At 35.2% G+C, this 23,290-nt stretch overlaps 1 protein-coding gene across 1 annotated transcript; it reads left to right on the top strand.

Annotated features, from left to right (window-relative positions):
• The first annotated feature begins 3,746 nt into the window (after positions 1 to 3,746).
• On the top strand, positions 3,747 to 4,439 carry LOC126777336 (uncharacterized). Its single transcript, XM_050500334.1, has one exon. The coding sequence runs from the start codon at positions 3,747 to 3,749 to the stop codon at positions 4,437 to 4,439; it is 693 nt and encodes a 230-aa protein (XP_050356291.1).
• Positions 4,440 to 23,290: the final 18,851 nt, after the last annotated feature.

Here is a 23,290-nt window from a genome sequence, read left to right as displayed (position 1 = left end):
GGTAATGGAAAGAAGCAGAGAGCGTCGTCAATACTAATATAATATTAAATGTGCAACTGTGCCGAGCTGTGTGTGTATGTACAAAAAGTATGTAAGGCGTTGTTCTTTATGTGCAAAAAGTATACAATTCATTATTCCTTATGTACAAATTGTATATAAGGCATTTTTTTTTCCTCTTAAACAAAAATTATAAAATGCATTATTCCTAATGTACATATATTATATAAGGCTTTATGCCTTATGTAGAATAAGTATGATCGGCTGAGCTGAGCTGAGCCGAGCTGTACAAATTTTATATAAGGCATTAAATAAGCGTAAATAAACCTTACTCAGAGGTAGCTTTGTGGTCTGTCATTGTCTATCTTATAGTCCTCGTGAATAAGTATTGCACATCGACCTTTGAAAAGAGACAATTAGCTAATTTCGGCTTCGTAGAGCGTTATCTGTGTCGCACACTACCTATGAGACGTTTCTCAGTCATTTTTTAACTGACGATAACCAGCAAACCTTAAAAAGACCCGCCAATTCAAACACCATTTCATTCAAACATGAAATTCCAGTTGACTCAAAATTGACGAAAACCCAGATTTACGATTTTATATATTATCACTAGGAGAGGTTTAGGTGAAAATTACATTAGTATTGATGATAATTTTTATTCAAGTGAATTAGAATGTAATTAAAACAATATTGAGACATAATCTAAAGAAATAAAAAAGTGTAATAAAATAATTAAAAAAAAAATGTCAAACAATAAGAGAAAATCCAATAACAAACAACAGTTTAAAAAAATATATAAATATCAGATTAAAGTATTACTTTACATGTACACAAAAAGCATTGATTCACTTATCAAATGGATCAAATTACCAAAGAGTCAAGTGTATTAGACTTAATTAAACCAAAACTATAAATTGTTATAATGTTTTAATTCATATTAGAGCAGGAACCTCATAATTAAATCTTTAAAAGTTGGTATCAAAGTTTAATCTTTGAATATAAAATAACAAAATTTACTATTTGAACGAAATTAACAATATTTTAACGTGAATCGAATTACTTAAACATGACATTGAATGAGATTTTTTTTTTTTTTTTTTAATATAATATAAAGATAATAAAAGTGTAATTTAATCATGCTCAGTTCCAACACAGCGGTGATATTAAATATGTATAAACTACATACCAAAGTCCAGTAATCTTAAATACTCTTTAAAGCGTTCAAAAATCCATGAAGACATCTTGACAATATATATTCCTTAAATAATCTTTAAAATAATTCTTAAGAGTAAAAATCCAAATTAAGCCTTTAAAATGTTATCTAAATAAAAAAAATTGAAACATTGAAAACAGCCATTGATAAGAATAGTAGAATAAAATTAAAGAAAATAATCCACAATAGTGTAACCATTGAAAATAATGGTTGAAAATAAGAAACAATTCCAGTTAGAATCCAATTACGTTTTTATTACTATGATTTTTATAATTCAAAAGACTTACCCAGACTATCCCAGTTATTTTTCCAAAAATAACAAAATGCTTCATGGTAAATATTTTAAGAATTCCCCTATAAAGAACCACAATCGATGTTACGAACCAGATCAATTAAAATTAAGTTCAAATTTCTAAGAAAGTTTTAAAACTTACGAGTTGAACATGAATATTAACACATACCCATAATACCAAATATTGTTACTTCAAAATACCAAATATTGTTCACGATACGAACACTTGAACAATATTAAGAGTTTTAAATAAAATAGATAACATTACGAGTCATAAACCGAAAGGAAAGTGAATCCCTAGACAAATGTCAACGATCATCTCAAAGATAGTAAATCATAATATTTTTATCAGGTCAAGAATGCATAACGCATAATTCAATTGCATAAGTCAATGTTTATTTAAGTTTTTTTTTTTTATTGAAGCTAGAAATTCAAATTAGATATTCGTCGTTTTTATTTTAAACAAATGTAACTGTAACGACAATGTAAGCCACATTACGTTACAATTTACTATAAACTTCGTTGCAAATATTATTATTATTTTTATTAAAAACACTTTTTTTTAATAATTTTCCAGCATATTTGTAAATACGGCACACGGCAGCGATTTGTGTGTTTGCTTTGGCTGATAATAAGTATGCTTATTCTTAAGCTATATCCTTATGCTTAATAAAATCTGAGTTGTACTCACACAGTGAATCCACACCTTGCCTCGACGTTACGCAGAAAGTAAATCCTCGAATTCCCGTTCACCACTCTAGCAACCATCGCCTGCGGCGCTCAGCGACGGCTATTCTCTCAAGATGGCCGTCACTCAGTTAAAACACTCAATTTTAAATAATGAATTTAAGTTAACAGTTTTAACGCAACATCATTTTAACTTATTAAATTATAAAACAATTTTTAAGAATTATTTAAACATTACTTAGAATTTTACAATGTAAAACTAATAATAAAACATTTAAAAAACTGCAGTCACTTAATTAGTACACTCACTTTAAAATAATGAAATTAAAGTTAACAATTTTATTGCAACACAATTTTAATTTATTAAATTATGAAACAGTTTTGAAGAATTATTAAAACACTGCTTAGAATTTTAGAATATAAAATTAATAACAAAAACATTTTAAAACGGCAAACAAATTTAGCACGCTGAGCGTAAAAATGAAAACTATTTCTTTTGATGTTACAGAAATTCATAAACAAAAATAACCATTGTTACTTATAAATTGTAAGTTTAATTGTAGCAATTTTTTTGTTAATTTAGAACGTAAAATTAATAAGCAAAACATCTTATAATAAACACCGTTATTGTTAACGGAACTTGCCGTTTTATGATGTCTAGAATAATGCAACTTATTTACTTAAATGTAACCAAAATAACTAAACAATGATGTGTTGTTTTTTTATAAATCCACATAATAGTTTTACAATTAAATTTTTAATTTAAAGATTAATTTTTTAACAAATAAGGAGTAATTCGTGACGTCACGAACGGCGGTGTCAGCTGATTCGACTCCTAGTTTTTTTGTTGATAATAAAATATTTTAGTAGTTTCCGGTATAATCAATCCGTATTACTAGATTACTTCAGTATCAGTTTATAGTATTCAAATAAATTTAAAGTGATAAATTACAGTGAAGTAGTGTTTTAAAGCAAAAATCTCTGTATCACAATCAGCTGTTCGTTTGTGTTTACCCTCCTAATAAAGCAATAACTAAATATAAATAATTGAACTATAAAAATAGTGAAACAGTGTGTGTGTTATAATCTGGATACACAACTTTTATATACAGGTTTCATTTTTATTAATAATCATATTTAGTGAAAATAAACAAATTACACAATAGTTGTACAAAATATAATTATTAAGACACAAGAGACTTAATTTATAGTGCCACCTAGTAGTCATCTCGAGAACTATTATATGTAATCAATACGACATTATGGCAAATAAATGTCATCATTGTGGTAAATTCCTGTCTGCGTCAGATGGCGCTAAGTGTACGAAATGTCCATCAATGTTCCATAGGGCTTGCGTAAATCTCAGCCCGGAATCTCGTATCCCCCAAAAAAAAATGGATGTGTCGTAGTTGCAAAAACAATGGTTCCATTAAATGTTTGTCGGCTTCTTCCTCCCTTGCTAACGCTGAAAGAAATGATGAGGAACTTAACGCAAATTCGTCCGATGAATCCTCTCTTGTCCGAGAAATAAAATTGTTAAGAGCCGAATTAGCCATGGTCTCTGGAGAGATGACATCTTTTAGACTCGAGCTAGCCAAATTAAATTCCTGTATCACAGAATTTAGTAATCGCGTGGACATTATTGAGGAGCGTTTATCTTCATTGGAGCAGCAGAAAGCAGGTAGCAGCCTGAACCGGGACGATATCTCTCATGAAGTAGTTACTCAACTTCGTTCTGAGCTTAATGACCGGGAGCAAGAATGCTTCTCTAATGATCTGGAGATATCAGGCTTGGCAGAAAAGTCCGGAGAAAATGTGATTCAAATTGTCACGCTGGTGGCCAAGAAAATAGGCGTTAATCTTCAGGACGTCGACATTGTGAGCGCGCAGCGATCGGGTCCGCGTCGCGATACTTTGAGTAGCGGCGAGCAGCCGCGCCCGCGTCCTATCACTGTACGGTTGACGCGGCGCGCATTGCGCGCTGATATGTTACGAGCGGCGCGTGTACGACGAGGCGCCGACTCCTCGAGCGTTATAGACGGAGAGCCGCGCCGTTTCTACGTCAATGAGCGCCTTACGAAATTAAATAAATTCATATTTTTCAAAGCCAAAGAAGAAGGCCGGAATAAAGATTGGAAATACATTTGGACGAAGGGCGGGCGCATTTATGTTAGACGTACCTTTGATGCCCCAGTGCACCGAGTACGAGGAGAGGGTGACATCAAAAAAATTTTTGGAGACAGCTAAATTTGAATTTTAAGAGTTTCTTTATTCTAAGTTATTTTTATTATAGATACTGTGTTGTTTACTTCAAAGCTCTGTATCGATACTCTAATGAAAAGTTTTTATTACTGTATTACTGTAAATTATTATATTTAATTATTTTTAAGTCTAGTAATGATATGATGAAAAACATTTTACCTTTTGTAATTTTAAATATTTATGGCAATTTGCATTATTATATTTTTATTACAAAAAGTGGTGTGACATTCAAAAGCTCCCATGTGATATACATTGAAATAAATTATTTTAACATATCTTTAAAGCCATCCAATTACGTTTTTCTAATAATTTTAAAATCTTTAATATTAGGAACTTTATATATAAGTATATGTGCATATACGAGAACAATCACGTATACATCATGTTTATATATGTGTAAGCCTAATTTTATAAGCATATATGGGTGTTTTCAATGGTACTTATCTTCCAATGCATTTACTGTTATAGTACACTATAAATGGGGGGCGTAAAAAATATTAAAATTGGATTTTTAAACCCTGGTTCACTTAGTACACACCACGAAGAATTATTAGTTGCCTTAGAACGACACAACGTTGACATTTTGGCTCTTAACGAGACATGGCTTCGGGGTGGAGAGGTGGGGCGCGCACCGAAGGTCGCGGGTTACCGTCTGTGTCATATACCCAGACCGGAAACAATACGTTCGCGTGGCGGCGGTGTAGGATTTTATATCAGACGAGGGCTGTCTACACAGATTCTCAAATATCCAATTGAATCTAGGGTTGAACAGATGTGGCTTAGGACTCGGCATAGTAATAAAACTATTATAATTGGTACAGCTTATAGACCACCATGGTTAAACGTGCAAGAATTCCTAGATGCTTTAATCGAATCGATTGCGTCTTTGCCCCTTTATGATTATATTATTTTATTGGGTGATTTCAACATTAATCTCCTGAATAAACAAGACAATCACTCAATCCTTTTTAACAACTTTTTGGATTATTTTAGCTTAATACAACACGTTTCCGAGCCGACACATTTTACTAGCCATAGCGAAACGTTGATTGACCTTGTCTGTTCAAATATAAACCATATTAAGGTTAATGTCGATTATGTAAATAGTCTGAGTAGTCATTCTTTCCTTTCATTTGAGCTTAATATTGTGAAAGTAAAAATTCGCCCGAGAAAAAAGCTATTAAGACCTATTAGAGATATAAACATAGACCAGCTTAAGGTCCTGTTGGAATGCATTGACTGGCATACATATTCTAATCCCGATTATTGTATAGATTTTCTCGTTTCTCATTTTACAACTAACATAATGCATATTTTTGACACCTTAGCTCCCCTTAAAACCATATATATAAGACATAATCATTACCCTTGGATTACTTTTGCTATTAAACGTATGATGAAATGTCGCGATGAAGCTCATTGCAAATTGCGTATAGATGAGAGTGAGGCCAATAGAGAAAATTATAAAAAAATGAAAAAATTTGTAGATGATGCAATTGCAAATGAAAGAAATGCCTACTTTAACTCATACATTAATTGTAATTTAAAAAACTCTAAAGTCATGTGGAAACATTTTAAAAACCACCTTGAGGTAAAACCTAAGTCGGATCTAATCTTACCTAGTCATCTTAACGATCCTCAGGTTATAAACAATCATTTTCTAAATATTCCTGGTAATGATTATGTCTCCCCGCAAATTATTCAAAAGTATTCTTCATCAAAATTCTGTACAGAAACCTTCCACCTAAAAACCGTTAATGAAGATACTGTGTCAAAAATTATCCATAAGCTCAAATCGAACGCCATCGGTAAGGACGGAATCTCTTTGGATATGATTTTGATGACACTTTCTTCCTCCCTCCCTGCTATAACAAAAATTATCAATAAATCTATTCAGTCTAGCAACTTTCCTGACCTATGGAGGGAGGCTCTTATTAAACCTATACCAAAATTGAATAATCCAGTTTCATTGTCTGATTTGCGTCCTATCAGCATACTCCCATGTTTATCTAAAGTACTGGAAAAAGTAGTCTACATCCAACTATCTGAATTTCTAGAAAACAATAATATCCTACCTGATGTTCAATCTGGCTTTAGAAAGCATCGTAGTACTACTACCGCACTCACCACGGTTGTAGATGACATACTTAGTGCCCAGGACTCCGGTAAAGTTACCCTGCTGGTTTTGTTAGATTACTCTCGAGCGTTTGAAACTATAAATATCTCTTTACTTGTTGCAAAACTGGCGTACTATGGTTTTGATAAAACCGCTATAGATTGGTTTGCAAGTTATTTAACTTATAGAAGACAATCAGTGGAATTAATAGGTGAAGATGGCACTATAGCATGTTCTCCGTGTCGTCCAGTAACACGAGGCTTGCCCCAAGGCTCAATCTTGGGGCCTTTATTGTTTATATTATATACGGCGGACGTAACGAGTTGTATTATAAATAGTGATTGTCATGTTTATGCGGACGATTTACAAGTTTATACATCATTTCACTTGTCGAACCTAGAGGCTGCCGTTAAAAACTTAAATGATGATTTAAATAGAATATTTGCATGGTCACAATCCCACACCCTAGTTTTAAATGCGAAGAAGACTAAATATATGATATTTGGCACAAACAAAAAAATTAAACAATTATCTAGTTATAGCCCTATTATATCTATAAACGATGAAATTATTGAAAGAGTCACCGAAGCTAAAAATCTAGGCGTCATTATGGACGAAAACTTGCGTTTTGAAAAACAAGTAAATAATACCGTTCGTAACTGTTTTTACCGTTTAAAATTACTGTACCGTGTACGAGAGTCTCTATCAAACGAATTACGTCTTACACTGTGTGAGTCACTGGTGCTGTCAAAATTAAATTATGCCGATACAGTGATAGGGCCACGAATGCTTGCTCGCTCAAAAACGGCCATTCAAAAAGAATATTGTTTTTAAAGAATATTATTTATTATATTCATACAGAATGCCTGCGCTCGTTATTGTTTTAACATTCCGCCACGTGCTCATGTAATGCCTTACATTAATGAAGCCAAATCTTTAAGGACTGACTACCGCGGACAATTGCATTTCGCTTTACTTTTATTCGGAGTCATAAAATCCAAATCACCAGGATATCTCTATGATAAGCTTTTGTGGTCATCGGCCGTAAATTCAACTCACTCCACCAGGGCGAATTCCTATTTGCTGCTTGTGCACCCACATCGTACTGCAGCCTTTCGTGGAAGCTTCAAATACGCCGCGACCAAATGTTGGAACAATCTGCCGCCCCCACTTCGTAACCTAAAATCATTGCATACGTTTAGACTAAGATATAAGTTATATTTATTTAACCTACAGACTGAACTTTAACTTTCTTATTCACATATTCGTGTATATTGATAATAAATAATTCATAGTATACAAAATTGAAAGAAACATGTTTGACGATATAATTATTTAATTAAAAATGTACCTATAATTGCATGGCCAATTTGTTTCATGCAGACTGTTCATGTCATATTGGTTGCGGAGTGTCTGCTTCCACTGTAGGTTTTAGGAATACCATTATCGCCGTCTCTAAACAACAGAAATTTGGGCATAAATATATTTTATTACTAGCTGTACCCGCGACTTCGTCCGCGTAGAATTTAACAAAAAAGTTAATCATTTTTTATTATCATTTTTTTCTAAAATAAAAGCAGCCTTAGTTATTCCTTATTACATCAGCTACCTGCCAATAAAAGTCCCGTCAAAATCGGTCCAGCCATCAGGCCAGCCAATAGCCAACAAACAGACAGACAGACAGACAAACAGACAGACAAAAATTGTAAAAAAAATATTTCGGTGTATGTACCGTATATATATTCATATGCATGTAGTAAAAAGCGGTTATTTCGATATTAAAAACAGACACTCCAATTTTATTTATATGTATAGATTATCATTTTTTTTCTAAAATAAAAGTAGCCTAAGTTACTCCTTATTAGATCAGCTACCTGCCAATAAAAGTCCCATCAAAATAGGTCCAGCCATTTCAGAGATTAGCCGGAACAAACAGACAGACAGACAGACAGACAGACAAAAATTATAAAAAATGTTATTTCGGTGTATGTACCGTATATATATTCATATGCATGTAGTAATAAGCGGTTATTTCGATATTAAAAACAGACACTCCAATTTTATTTATATGTATAGATTGATATTATCTATGTAAATTACATGGTTAATCTGTAAACACAAATAACGTAATATATTTATGTAAAGCAAAAACAAAGATTAGGTCTTAAGTACTTACCTATTCTCGCTTCTCAGAATGCTCATTCGCCGTGTTGTTTCTTAATAGCATTGGCCGCCATTACTTCCCATGGCGTTGATCGCTGAGTTTGAGTCGGAGTCATTTTAATTTTCAAAAATACCGCCTAAATGTCAACTTTTTAATTTGTATATCGGATTTAATCTCCTATTTTTTTTATAATCGTATATGTATTTCAGATAACGACTTTAGTTTTAAGTTTTATTAACTTGTAATTTAATAACTTGTTTATACGTAACAATCTACCACTTTAATATTTGATATTACTCTTTGTCACGTTTACATGGCCGTCCGTCACTGTCACATGGAGGCCTCTGAAAATCAGTGCTGGGTTAATATTATGCCAGCTTCAACTGAGAGGTTGTCCATTTTGGATGTCACACCACTTTACAGTTAATTTTTGTTAATTTTTATTTATTTATTTTTTTCTCTTTTCTTTGTGTTTCCATAATAATGCAATTCCCATTTTACATCCAATTATATTTAATAGATATAGATTAAATAAAATTGGATGCAAAATATTTTTGTAAATATTTTTGTAAGTTAGTTAATTTTTTATTTATTTTTTTCTACGACATAAATTAACTTAAACTCTGTGTTACTTTTGTCATTTCTTTTTTATCTTCTTATTTTACTCATGTGGTGTGATCCAAATAAAGACTTTATCTATCTATCTATCTATCTATCTAATTGTTCGTCTCTTAAAATACTACTCAACCATTACACCTTCTTTTTAATATTACTTAGTCAAATCATACATTTTAATCATAACATTACTTAGTACAATAAACTTGTAAATTAATTTAGTAATATTAACATAATTTAGATTTAGGAAAGAGTTTTATGAATTTACGTCGACAAATATAACTTCAATAATACACCGGGATAACATCACTTGCGGGCTCGCAAGGCGGGGGCGGCTAGTGTAGAACATTCTTCCCGACTGTACTGACCGTCGTCGTGTTTGGACTCTACTACCACTTACCATCAGGTGGAGTAGTCATTTGTCTTCCCGGCAAATATAAAAAAGTATTCCTTTATTGCTATGTGCACCACTTCATTGATAATCTCAACAGACTCTCAATTCCTCTTCTTCTTTGTCCAAACCATCTTTCCAGTTCAGCTGGAGTCGGGTCTCCTTATACGTCTGCGTCAGAGAGCTTTGTTCTGGCTTGTCGGTGTACTCAGATTCTCTTTCTGGGTCTCTTTTTGCATGTTTGACCACAAGGTTGCGGGCGATCGCCCTCTTCCCCACGGTAAGTCCGGGATATTTAAGGTTTTCTTGATGAGATGGTCATCGTCATGTCTCAGGATATGGCCGTACCAGCGCAGTCGACATTTCTTTTTCAACAATTGGTTTTACCTTGAACGATCCCCTGACATACTCATTCCTTACTTTGCCATAATTCCTACAGATTAATTTTAGGATGTGTTCGATGAGAGGTAGTTTTCATTCCAAGAATTCCATCCATGAGAATATATCATTTGAATTTGAAAGTATATACTTCCCTCTTAAAGTGTGCTTCCCCATGACAATCAAAAGTCCCATTGCCTGTCGTTAAACATGGCCGGCACTGATTTTAATGAGAAGTGGACAGATGGACAGTTTTTATGTTGCATGCTCCAAAGTGAGCTCTGCGAGTAACTAAGTAATTTTTTTTCCCCAAAAGGAAATACCGCTAACATCGTTTTTTTGATATAAATAAGATGTATATAAATTGTAATATCAGAATCGCTGACTAATATTACAATTTATATTAGTTTCGGAGTCAGAGGTCCACCACCTATGTTGCTTATGTAAAAACCTTAGATATAGACAAATGGGCCACCTGATGTTAAATGGTCACCATTGTCCTTAGACATTGGCTATGTAAGAAATATTAACCATTCCCTACCACCGTTTACAAAGAGGTGCTTCGATTAATAATTATAAATGAAGTTTGCAGTGAGTTGAATAGTTTTGTTTGACCTGAGATTGATAGAATAAAAAAATAAAAAAATTATTGGTATGCTTGATCATTTAGAATATTAACTATATCCAACAGTGTGGATAGATGTCAAGGTATTTAAGCAACATAATCATATAATATCATAGATCGGAAGATTTGTATAAAATATTGTTTTCTTCAATCCATTTAAGTCACTTTAAAATATATTAAGTGAAACTACAGGGATTTACAGTAAGTTATGATCAGTCACTGATGATTATTGAAAGAGTAATCATAAATATAAAAATAAAAAACCCTTTACCTTAATTTTTTTTCTAACTAGAATAGCATTTCATGGTTCTTAATTTAAAATCACAGACTTCTTAACAATCATTATCCTTTCTTTATACTTAAATGAGAGCGAAGCCAGGGGCTAGTACTAAATAAAATCACAGACTTTGGCAAGGCTACTCAGTTTATTATCCTATCTTTTTCAAACAAATGTAACATTTCAATAAAAAACAAATCCAAAAAATTTTGACTTACATAAAAAAATTATTATACCTATGTTTTAATGAAACCAAAAATAAGGCAATTAAAAACAAATGTTGTCCATTGAACTTGACATACATTTTAATAAGCTGCTTATGGGCTTACACATACAATATAGAAAAAGTGTATAATATAAAAAAGCAGTTATATAACAGTTTTGATTAAAGTTTAAAAAGTGGTCATTTGACCATTCTAAGAGGTTTAGTGTTAATTATTAATTTTTAAGGGAAACTTACAATGTTATGACACTTATAGCATATTAATATAAAATAATACATACATCAGCCTAGTTTCCATCAATAGCAACTAAACAATTACTAAAATTAACAAAAACAAAACCTACATAAAATCACAATGCTAACACATGTAACAATAATATTAAGTGAAATCAATCAAGGTGTAGTAAGATATTTTGTGTAACCAAATAAAATTAATTATTTAAACAAAAATTTAACAAAAACAAAACAAATTAAATCACATATCTAAACATTGTAATATTAAATAAGATCAATAAAAGTACAGTAAATAAATAATTTATACATAAAAATATATCTTTTTTAACCATGTATTAAAAGGCAAGTAAGAATATGACTACAATTGCAGATTTATAACAAACTAAAAGATTGCATATTAAGATGTATTCGTACAATCATATATAAATTAATATATTATATTTTTACCTTATTTATTTATTTTATACAAATTACCAACAAAAGTTATAATAATACAACAACCAATATATAATTTAGGCTAAGTAAGATTAATTGCACTTTTAATTGTATAAATTACACTGTGCTTTTTATTAATTTTGTATTAACTGAGTGACCAATATATTACATTAATTACATTTTATAATCATTAATAAATAACATATTATGATAACAATAAATTAAATTAAATTAAATTAGAAATTTGTTATACTTAGTATTCATAATAATTTTAATTAAATTATTTAAATGTTAATTTGAACGATATTGCAAAATATAATCTAGGAGAAAAAAAACGTGTAACTGTAGTCAAGAATGTCACACATAATAGAGAAAATCCACAATAATTTAACAAAAAAAAACAACAATTTAAAATATATAGATAAAAAAAAATACAATTAATTGGAATTAACTAAATTAAATTAGAATAATGTCAATTCATATTTTATTTTAAAAAGCATTGATTTTTTTCAAATATATAATATGAATATCTGAATAGAATTTAGTATAATTTTTTCAGCATCACAATATCTTTCTTGAGTGGAGTGAATCTTTAGGTCATTATTGGCAGACAGAAACAAATATCAAAAGTCGACTGGTCTTCCTTGTCATCCATAATGTTTGACAATATTTGCTTACCTTATTGTGATCATGTTAAAAACTTGGTAGTTTTTGTGATAATATTCTTAGCTGGACTGAACATATGAATGGCATCAGCAGAAAAGTGTTTGCAGCTCTGAGGTCTGCGTTGTCTTCAACATTTTCTTTTAAATAATGCTCGCACAGATCTACTTCTTCCTATTCTTGATTATGCTAACGCAGGATTTGTAGCATTAATCGAAGACCAATTCAATAAAACTGAGAGACTTCAAAATACTATTAATCGATTTATATATGGATTAGGCAAATATGACCATGTTTCACAATTTCGTTCTCATCTAAATTGATTACCCATTCGACTTCACCAGAATATGTACATCCTCTCTATTCTATACTGTGTGTTGTTTCATCCTTTTACTCCTCCTTCATCACTTGATATGCATTAGAAGCATTTTATTTATGTGGTCTGTGTTTTGTTGCGCGACGACCGTTGTAATAATCTTTGACGTAAGTGCGAGCTACTCGAGCACATATTTGCTATATTTGGTCCGTGATGGACCAATGACTCTTTTAATTCAACGAAATCACATTTTAAGTTAACGTTAACGATGCGGTTTTCTAGATTCGTAATAGTTGTTTATATCTTCGTTCGCGTTGTTTTCTTATAAAAAATGTATGTCTGTCCGTCCATAGTTGTTATATTAATTGATGAGGTCTACTAAAGTAATTTCTTTTTTTCAATGTTGAATTAATTGAATATTTCGACACTTTTGCACCAATCGAAAGTAATACAAATTGCGACTAAAAACTCTTTTCACACTCCTTATCGAAGCCAGTGGCTAATAAATAAAGTTCGAAATATAGTAGCCACTTTTTCCAAATTCAATGGTTATTCGTTGTTTATAAGCAACTTCGGTAGGTAAAACGTTAAATTTTTAACCGCCATTTTTAAGCTTTTGACAGGAGCCACCAAACTAAGTTTAAAGTTTAATGATGTTAAATACCAAGTAAATGTTCACAGCACGCACTTCTAAAACCGTGTATTATTATTATAATTGATATTTTAGGCTTTGTTACACCTTTATTCACGTATTAATTGTCACTAAATTAACCGCGAGGCTCGCGTGACCTTGCTCACATAAGTAAAGAAAGCTGGTAGAGGTTAAGATACACACAATACATACGCAATATAAGTTTTATGTAAAAACTGCACAAAAAAACACTGAAAACTCGAAATTGTAACCATAACTTTTTGATTGTGACAACTGCATTTGACAGTACGCGTGCGGTTCCTACAGATAATAATTTATTGATTCTTAGTTGTGAAGCAAAAGTTTTATTAAATAATTAAAGAAATGGCAAAAATATATTTAATATTGTAACGCACAAATATATTTTAGACAAATTATAGGATAAATTATAAGCAAAAGAGTATATTAAATGATCAAATATTAATCTCATTTCAGTTTGACCAAAGACTATAAAAATTCCAAGAGGAATGATGAATGGAACGCGTGTGTATACACACGTCCAATGCGTAATGCGTATGTTTGTTTGTTGTAGTGTGTGTAACGTTTTGTTTTACTAATTTAAGATATTTCTAATGCATATTTCACAAAAATTTTACTACTTTCTGAACATCTCCTCTATCTAAACTTTAACTGTGCAAAATTTCATTCTTCGTCCACACAATTGGCGGTAAAAGAGGTACAAAGTGAGGTGCTTCACGTATTTATATTATAGATATAATATCGTATCCATTTGAATCGTCGTCGCGGATTCAAATGGATTGCCATTTAATGGCCGCCATTGTCGTCCAATATGTTGATTTTATTAACTCAGTCAGTGCACACGTCTGGCGCTGTCCTGAGAGCAAGAGACCAAGGGGGTCGCTCGACAAAATGATCACACGCGCTACTGAGATACTCCTTTATACTTTATATTTCCATCAGTCGGCTACATAATGAAATAGGCACCCGTCTTAGAATTTTCGCACTTGACGTCTGACAACCGACCAACCTACATGACATACATCACGTTGTGTGGTGTTGCTATTCTAACAAGTGACGTCGTATACCCGCTTAAATTTATTATCTCTGACATATATATATATATATATATATATATATAGTGGCGCCACTAGTTTATATATATATATATATATATAAACTAGTGGCGCTGTCGTTATTATTCTATACTTTCATTGCTAGCTGCTTGTGACGTCTAGCGAAAGATTCACATGTTAGCTATTTTCACTAAATTGTTTTACATTTGTCATTAAAACATGTAGTAGCTACTAGTGGTCCTTAAAAATAAATAAATAAAAAAAAATAAATAAAGATCGAAATGCGACGTTGCCACATCGTGCGCATTATGTTCGCGATTCTCGAGTATTCACACGTCTTCAGTTACCATACGATAGCAACATCCGTCTTTTTAAGCGAAATGTTCAGAAAAAATTATCGAAGTGAAAAGTTGCTTAATTTAATTCCCGGCCTTGAAGGTAAGATTGCTAAATTTTTTTATTGTATTTGTTGATACTTTGAATTTATACATTTTATTATTGAATTGAATTTATTCTTGATATAAATTCAATTAAAGGTAGATAAGTATTTAACCGACTGCAAAAGGAGGCTTTAAATCTTCTGTTGTTTCATATTAAAACTGACCTTTTCTTTTATACATTTTTAGTAGTGTAATTAAAAAAATATTTCAGTGGTAAATCACAACAACATCCTTATGCCTCGACCTAGAAGAAAACAGAAAAATGTTATGGCGAGAAACGTACATTGGTGAGTATTTTTTCAATTATAATTACGAGTAGATAATTAGGTAGGTAATCTATTATTCGTTGAACTAAATAGGCATCGTTCATATATTACGTAAAAATCTAAAGAAAAAAATTAATAAGTACATGCGAAACTACAATATTAAAATCATCAACGCAAACAGAGACGACTAGTTCACAAGCGGGGAGTTCCCGGGAGGTGCGGTGCGGGTGGCGCGGATCCATTACCATGGAAATCGTTTACCTATAAGTATCCGATAATTTTGATGATAATTTATGAAAAAACTTGTAAAAAAACTAACTTGTTTTAAGTATTAAAATAATGGCTCCTATTGCAGCCTGAAAGAAACAAAAATGTATTTAAACGTGTATACGGACGTTGCAATATAATAACAAAGTTTCACAATATGAATCATTTGACGTCCTGGACGTAACGTCCGTATATAATTTGTCTGACTAAGTATGTTAGTTAATAATTTAATCCATAGATCGTTAATTAACGACAATTCGACAAATAGATTAGCATTTCAGTTAACTCTAAAAAATGTTAACGGTCTCGCTAACTTCTGTTAATTTTTTTTAAGATCACTAATCGTTCATCCATTGCCTACTATAATAATATTTACCATATCGCTCGCACGGCGCCTCGCCGTAAAAACACGACCAATACATAGTAATTTTATTTTCTTTCAAATATGATTCAATGAGAGTTGTCAAAATATGTATGTTGATAAAAACATTAAATCTCAAGCTTAATGTTTTTATTGCTGACAAAAAAATAATTTGAAGAAGAACTTTGGTCAGACGTATTCGGTCGGTCTTAGGTGAGAGCGTGGTACTCTCCCAGACGTGGTGGCCTATTCGGCTGTAACTAGAAGGTATACAGCGTGGCAGTACCACATTAAAATTTAAAAAATATAAAAATTGGTCAGCAGCCTGTGTATAGCACCAACTATTTCCTTTATCCGAGGGACGAGGTGCTCGAAGTGTTTTTCGAAGCCCCGTCTCCCATCCAGGGGGATTATAACCCTTAAGGCTTTATCAGCTCGTACTATACAGGGTTACTGAAAACTCCCTGCCTATCTTCAGGGATAGGTCCTGAGAGGTATATGAGCATTTTTTGTTCTACAAATTTTGACTCGTTGATTTCTTACAACTTTGTATGAAACAGCCGATCGCTCATTTTAGGTTTCCATATTAAGTGTGGATAAGTCCGACGCACACTTGGCTAGCTTTTATTATTAATTTGTTGAGTAATTTTATGCGAGCATGTAATAGCATTCCTAACACCACATTTATGTTTTTAATAAGTTAACCGAATTATAGTTTTATTTTACAGATGTCCAGCCACAATCTGCCTTCAATAGCAATACCTAATAGCAGTACTGATGATTTATTTATGGACACTACTGACAATGAGCAGAACAGAGATGAAGCTTATGTGCCATTTACAGGCGATGACACTGCAAACAGTTCATATCTATCTGACGACTTGTCGGTTTCTTTGGAGAATGAGTCGCATTGCACTACAGATGAAACACATTTAATAAACCAAGTTGCTACTCAACATTGTAATGTCAACATTGAAGAAACATAACATATTTTTGTTGAAAACAGTGACAATTCAATAATTGAAAATTCTAAAACTTCAAATATGTTGGTGTACGGGAATAACTGGCTCGACGAAATAAAACAGGCGAATTACATTAACTTAGAAAACGTGTATTTACGAATTTAGATAACTCGTTGCCTCGTTGTATTAATTTTTTTCAAAACCTAGCAAGTTCCAGAAGAGATCAGCACCAATTAAAATATCTAATTCTGACGGCTGGTAGAAAGTAGGGTCGGCTAAACAAATTTTAGTGGGGATATTGAGGTTAGACAAATCAACTTCACGACAGGGCATGTCATTTGTTATTAACGGCAATATAAAACAAAATAACTTAGCACTATAGCTGTTATCTGGTGACGTCATTTTAACCTGACATGTATTGCCTACGCGAGAATTCACGTTATTTATGCCAAAGATTGACCCATCTACTTGTTTAGTGTATAACTTGAGCCGTTTACATAATCGCTCCGTCATAAAGCATTATGTTATGTGCTGCCACTGTCGAATGCCGCACGCACTATATGTTCAACATTATTATGATCATATACTTTAACTAAAGCGGTTGATAATAAAACGCCGCGCTGCTTATTATTATTTTTGCTATACGAAGGCGAGAGGTTCGCAGATAAAGCGACGTTACCAGCGCCAGTGTGAATGGAGCGCTCAGGCGCAACAGATGTTGACTGAGACGCTGATATATTATTATCTATGTCATAGCGATTACCTTTAATGTCAGAGACGTGAATTAATATATTGTGCCTACGCTTACATAACTTGCACCCTGGTTTTTTACAATTGTTAGCAAAATGACCTGAACGAAAACAGTTGTAACACACTTTTTAACTCGGTATTAACTTAAGACGAGCTTCATTACTTAATGCAAGGAACTGTGAACAATTAGTTAAACTGTGGTCACCTTTACAACAGGGATAAGTCGAATGTGATTTTACTATTCTTGTCAACATGGCCATTAACTCCTCCCACCCACGATAAGACTTCTGATCTAACTTGCGAGTAACTAAATATATTAATAGTGTCTCATTGTTTAACTGTCTCACCTAAGAATTCTAAAGAACGCAAGTTTTTATTTAATATGTCTATCAACCGTTTTAATGCCACAGAAGACTCCCTAGTAACAGCTTCGATATTAAATAAGGCTGACACGTGATTCTGCACTAATAATCTTTTATTATCATAACGATCGCATATTAAACTCCAAACAACTGTGTAATTACTAGCGGAAAATTCAATCGATTGAATAACCGCAGCCTCTAGAGAAGCACGCAGATCATCATCATCATCATCATCCTATCAGCCGAAAGACGTCCACTGCTGGACAAAGGCCTCCCCCAAGGATTTCCACGTTGGCCGGTCTTGCGCTGCCCGCATCCAACGGCTTCCCTCGACTCGTTCCAAGTTGTCGGTCCACCTTAATAATAATAAGATAATTGAATTTATTTATTTGGTCAATTTCATCATTATTATGGATGAGGCTAGTAAAAGTGTCACGAAATTCTAGCCAATTACTATAACACCCAATAAACCGTGGTAGCTGTATTGTAGGCAATTTAATAGGCTTATGAATACTGACACCTGTATTCCTATCACTACATATAGACTCATTGTCTTTATTGTAAAACTTTAAAAATTCTTGAGATCTAGACAATGCCTTATAATATAATGATTCAAACTGAACGTTCAGAAAACTATAATTTTACATCGTCAACTATACATTCCAAACGAAAATGTACCTCATCATATTGCATGTACAACGACTCGATCCGTTCCCTCCGTAATTGCAATTCAGTGACATCACAACTGCTTAATTTTTTTTCATTTAATGCATCGAGGTAATTAATAAATGCTGTTAAGCGACCTTTAAAACTTCCACGCTTCTTTACTAACTCCCTTTTCTCGGACATACTGGGATTCGGTTGTCGTCGACCTGTAATGTATACAATAACAAGTATGTATACAATTTTTTCGGGTAGGTGTCAAATAAAAGACAACACGGTGTTATAAGAGCTCTTGTTAATTTAAATTAAATAAATTGGAAGATCAATAATTACGCTAAATAAAAATACGGGTGTGACTCTTTCGGAATTCTTTACTAAGGAGAGACATGAACTGTTTATGACTGCGAGACGGAAGTTTGGAATATCTAAATGCTGGACGAAAGATGGTGCCGTTATTGTTACTGGGTCAGACAGTAAGCGCCATCGTATTGTCACAAGAGCTGAACTTAATTCAATCAAATGCACACAGAATGATATTCCTCCGTTGACTCAATTGCTAAATCTACCAGTTAAACGTAAGCTCTGTTTTGTGAGACGTACTGTAGCATTAAATTAATATCGTATACTTTTGAACATTAGTGTTTAGTTTCGATTTCTATTTTGTATTTATGTTAGATACTATATTGTTCTATTTTTACATTCATTATTTATTTTATTTATGGACATGTCGGTACAATGTCAACAATTAGACGTTTAAAATTACAGAAAACTAGATAATAAATTTAATCAATTTTACAAAATCACAAACTATTCGACAATTTTTACTAATGAATTTATGTAACAACAATTCTCCTAATTTAATTCAAAACTAACCCTAGCAACACGACACTAACAAACTTAATCGCAATGGATTACAAAAATAACACAGTATGACACCAATCGACCGAACACATGATACCAAAAAGAGCCCTGTCTACCGTCCACCCTCCTTTAAATACACTTCCTCCCACTACTACCCTTCTATATTCCTACACGGCCTTTCCTGACAGAAGACCGTCCCCGGGCTTCTTTATTTTCAACCGTCGTGCCGGTTGGTGACCGGTAGGTGGGGACCCGGCGGCCACTTCCGGGGGGGTTCGGGGCCCTTCCGTCCGGGGCATCCGGGGCGGGTCAGTATATTTTTCCTTTTGGCAACCATTTGGGGAAACACGCCTCCACACTTTGCCCATCCCTATCGTGGCAATACATCGCTCGCTTCACGTCTCTTTTCCATTTTATTTTTCCCAAATGGCGCAACAAAACAGTAATAGTAATAACGGTCGTACAGCGGTGCACACGAGTCACGAGTCACACGGTCGAGTTCTCTAACATCCGTGGGGAGTCCACGGATGTTAGAGTAACTTCAACACTAACTTCAACGCTGTCCACCATCATCTCGAGACAGCACGGCCAGCAATGTTGTTTCTCACGGAGACACAAATACTCCGTCTTGCCGATACCAGCTACCTTAATTATCCCGGCTACACGCTTGAAGAATCCTTCAAAGCGAAAGCCGGAGTATGCTTGTTCGTCAGGACGGATGTTTGCTGTCACCGACTGCGCTGCTTGGAGGACCCCTCCTTCTCCATGTTGGTGGTACGTGTGGACCTGGTTCGTCAGAGCCGAGTCTACGTGTGCCTCTACAGATCCCACAATGGTGACTTGGAGACAAGCCGATTATTTGACCATCTTAGTCGGGTGGCAGATGCTGCGCAAGAGCAATTTCCTAACGCGGAATTGGTGTTTTTGGGGGATTTTAATGCTCACCACGAATCATGGTTGAAATCCCTCAAAACTGACCATGCTAGAAGGACTGCTCATGCTTTTGCTCTCACACATGACTTGACCCAACTGGCTGATCAGCCCACCAGGATCCCAGACATTGATGGGCAAGCACCTTCTCTACTGGACCTTCTGCTGACTTGTCACCCGGTGAAATATCAGGTTGTGGTTCAGGCTCCTCTTGGCTCTTCGGATCACAGCCTTATATCTACCAGAGTGCCACAGGCCATGCTGCCGCCACTAGCGGTATGCAAACGTCGCGTTTGGCACTATAAGTCGGCGGATTGGGACGGTATGCGCGATTACTATGCGTCGGTCCCTTGGAAGGAACGTTGCTTCAGTGGGAATGACCCGACAGCTAGTGCCGCTGCTGTTGCTGACGGGATCATGTTGGGAATGGAATACTACATTCCTAGCTCAGATCTCGTCAGTAGGAGTACGCGTAACCGTTGGTTCACTCGTGAATGTGCCGATGCTGTATCATCTAAGCAGACGGCATATCGCAAGTGGATCAACGACTGCATTAGCGGGGCATCTAACATTGACTCACTGAAAGCAAACTAAAAATTCCAAGTCCTGTAGAAAGGCATACACGAGAGCGGATGCACAGCGCATTGTACAGATTGGTCATGACCTTGTTTCGCATCCTAGGGGCTCCCGTAGCTTCTGGCGTCTGACCAAGTCTGTACAAAACAATTTCTGCCAACCTTCGCTGCCACCGCTCAGAAATCCGGACGGATCGCTAGCTCACAGTCCGCAAGAGCAAGCTGATCTCCTGGCTAAACTCTTTGCCGACAATTCCGTCATCGATGACTGTAGTGCGCTGCCACCTACAATACCTTCATGTGGCCATACGATGCCTGACATTAAAATCAGGCAACGTGATGTGCGTGCGGAGCTGCAATCATTTGATGTACGGAAAGCTAGCGGTCCCGATGGAATACCAGCGATAGTGCTGAAGAAGTGCGCAGCGGAGCTGTCTCCTGTGTTAACGCGCCTGTCCCAACTTTCTCTCTCTTCGGGATGTGTGCCGGAGGCTTGGAGAAGAGCTAATGTGCAAGCGGTTCCCAAAAAAAAGGGATCGGTCTGACCCGGCAAATTATCGGCCAATAGCTATCATCCAGTACTTTGTAAGGTAATGGAACGGATTTTAAACAACCAACTGATCCATTACCTAGAAGATCACTGTTTAAATAATGATCGTCAGTACGAGTTTCGACCAAAACGGTCCACAGGTGATCTTCTAGCGTACGTAACACACCTCTGGGGTGAAGCTATCGACAAGCATGGAGAATCGTTGGCTGTCAGCCTCGATATCTCCAAGGCTTTTGACAGGGTCTGGCACAGAAGTCTTCTCTCCAAGCTGCCGGCATATGGTCTGCCTGCTCAGCTATGCACCTAGATTGCCAGCTTCCTACACAAGCGTAGCTTTCGTGTTTTAGTTGATGGTTGCGCTTCACAATTCTATGTAGTGAATGCTGGGGTCCCCCAGGGATCTGTGCTATCTCCCACACTCTTTCTTTTGCATAGCAATGATATGCTCTATCTTGGGAACATACATTGCTATGCAGACGATAGTACAGTGCATGGTGGATACCACGGACGCGCAGTGGCTGGGCGAGCGGAAATTGAGGAGAGGCGGAAGGATCTTGTCATTGAACTCGATAGGACGTTAGAGCTCATCGCCAAATGGGGCTCTGATAATCTTGTTGAGTTTAATGCCAAGAAAACACAGGTATGCGCTCTCACGGCGAAAAAGTCAACATTTTCCCATCTTCCCTCCCTCTGTGGTACTCCGCTGGTGATGCAAAGCAAAATCGCCATGCTGGGGATTGACGTTCGCTGCGACCTTAGTCCAAGGGATTACATCGAGGCTGTTATAAAAACAGCTTCACGGAAACTCGGAGTTCTGAACAAGGTGCGGCGCTTTTTCACGCCACAACAACTGTGCCTGCTGTACAAAACACAGGTACGGTCTTGCGTGGAATATTGCTCGCCTTTTGGATGGCTCCGCTAAATACCTACTTGAGGCCTTGGACCGGTTGCAGCGACGTGCCGTACGCATTATTGGCGACGTAAAGGTCACAAACACCCTTGAACCTTTACAATTGCGTCGCGAGATAGCAGCACTGAGTGCTTTCTATCGACTGTATCACGGCGAGTGCTCTGAGGAATTATTCTCTCTAATTCCTGCTTCCCCCTTCCTTCTTAAGTCCACGCGAGCTGGTTCTCGATGTCACCGCCTTACTGTGACATCAATTCAAAGAAATTTGGCAACTCCTTTCTTTGTCGCACTTCCAAAAAATGGAATTCCTTACCAGCTCACGTGTTCCCCTCCTCTTACAACCCGGGTTCCTTCAAACGAGGCGTGAAGAGGCATCTTGCGGGCCGGCAAGGCGGTGACGGCTAGTACAGAACATTCTTCCCGACTGTACTGGCCGTCGTCGCGTTTGGATTCTACTACCACTTACCATCAGGTGGAGTAGAGTCATTTGCCATCCCGGACATATAAAAAAAAAAAATTAAATATCTGTTCCTGCTAGTGACTTTCAACATCAGAAGTGGGATGAACGTTCGAGGATACCCACAGGTATGTTTTCTTATTTTATGTACTTATCCATCTGGATAACATACTATATATATAAGTTGCCGTGGAGTACCGGCTTAGAATAGTACTCCCCCAATCTCATCCCGTGGGTGTCGTAAGAGGCGACTGAGGGACGGGGAAAAGGGGGGATGGGCAGCAGCGTCCCGCCTCCCATAAACATCTTACCCCTACTGC

The sequence above is a fragment of the Nymphalis io genome, chromosome 22 (assembly GCF_905147045.1).
Source record: "Nymphalis io chromosome 22, ilAglIoxx1.1, whole genome shotgun sequence".
Lineage (NCBI taxonomy): Eukaryota > Metazoa > Arthropoda > Insecta > Lepidoptera > Nymphalidae > Nymphalis > Nymphalis io.
This window is presented reverse-complemented; position numbering and strand designations above follow the sequence as displayed.

Coding starts and splice junctions, on each gene's coding strand:
- LOC126777336 (XM_050500334.1), top strand. CDS start 3,747: ATGGTCTCTGGAGAGATGACATCTTTTAGACTCGAGCTAGCCAAATTA.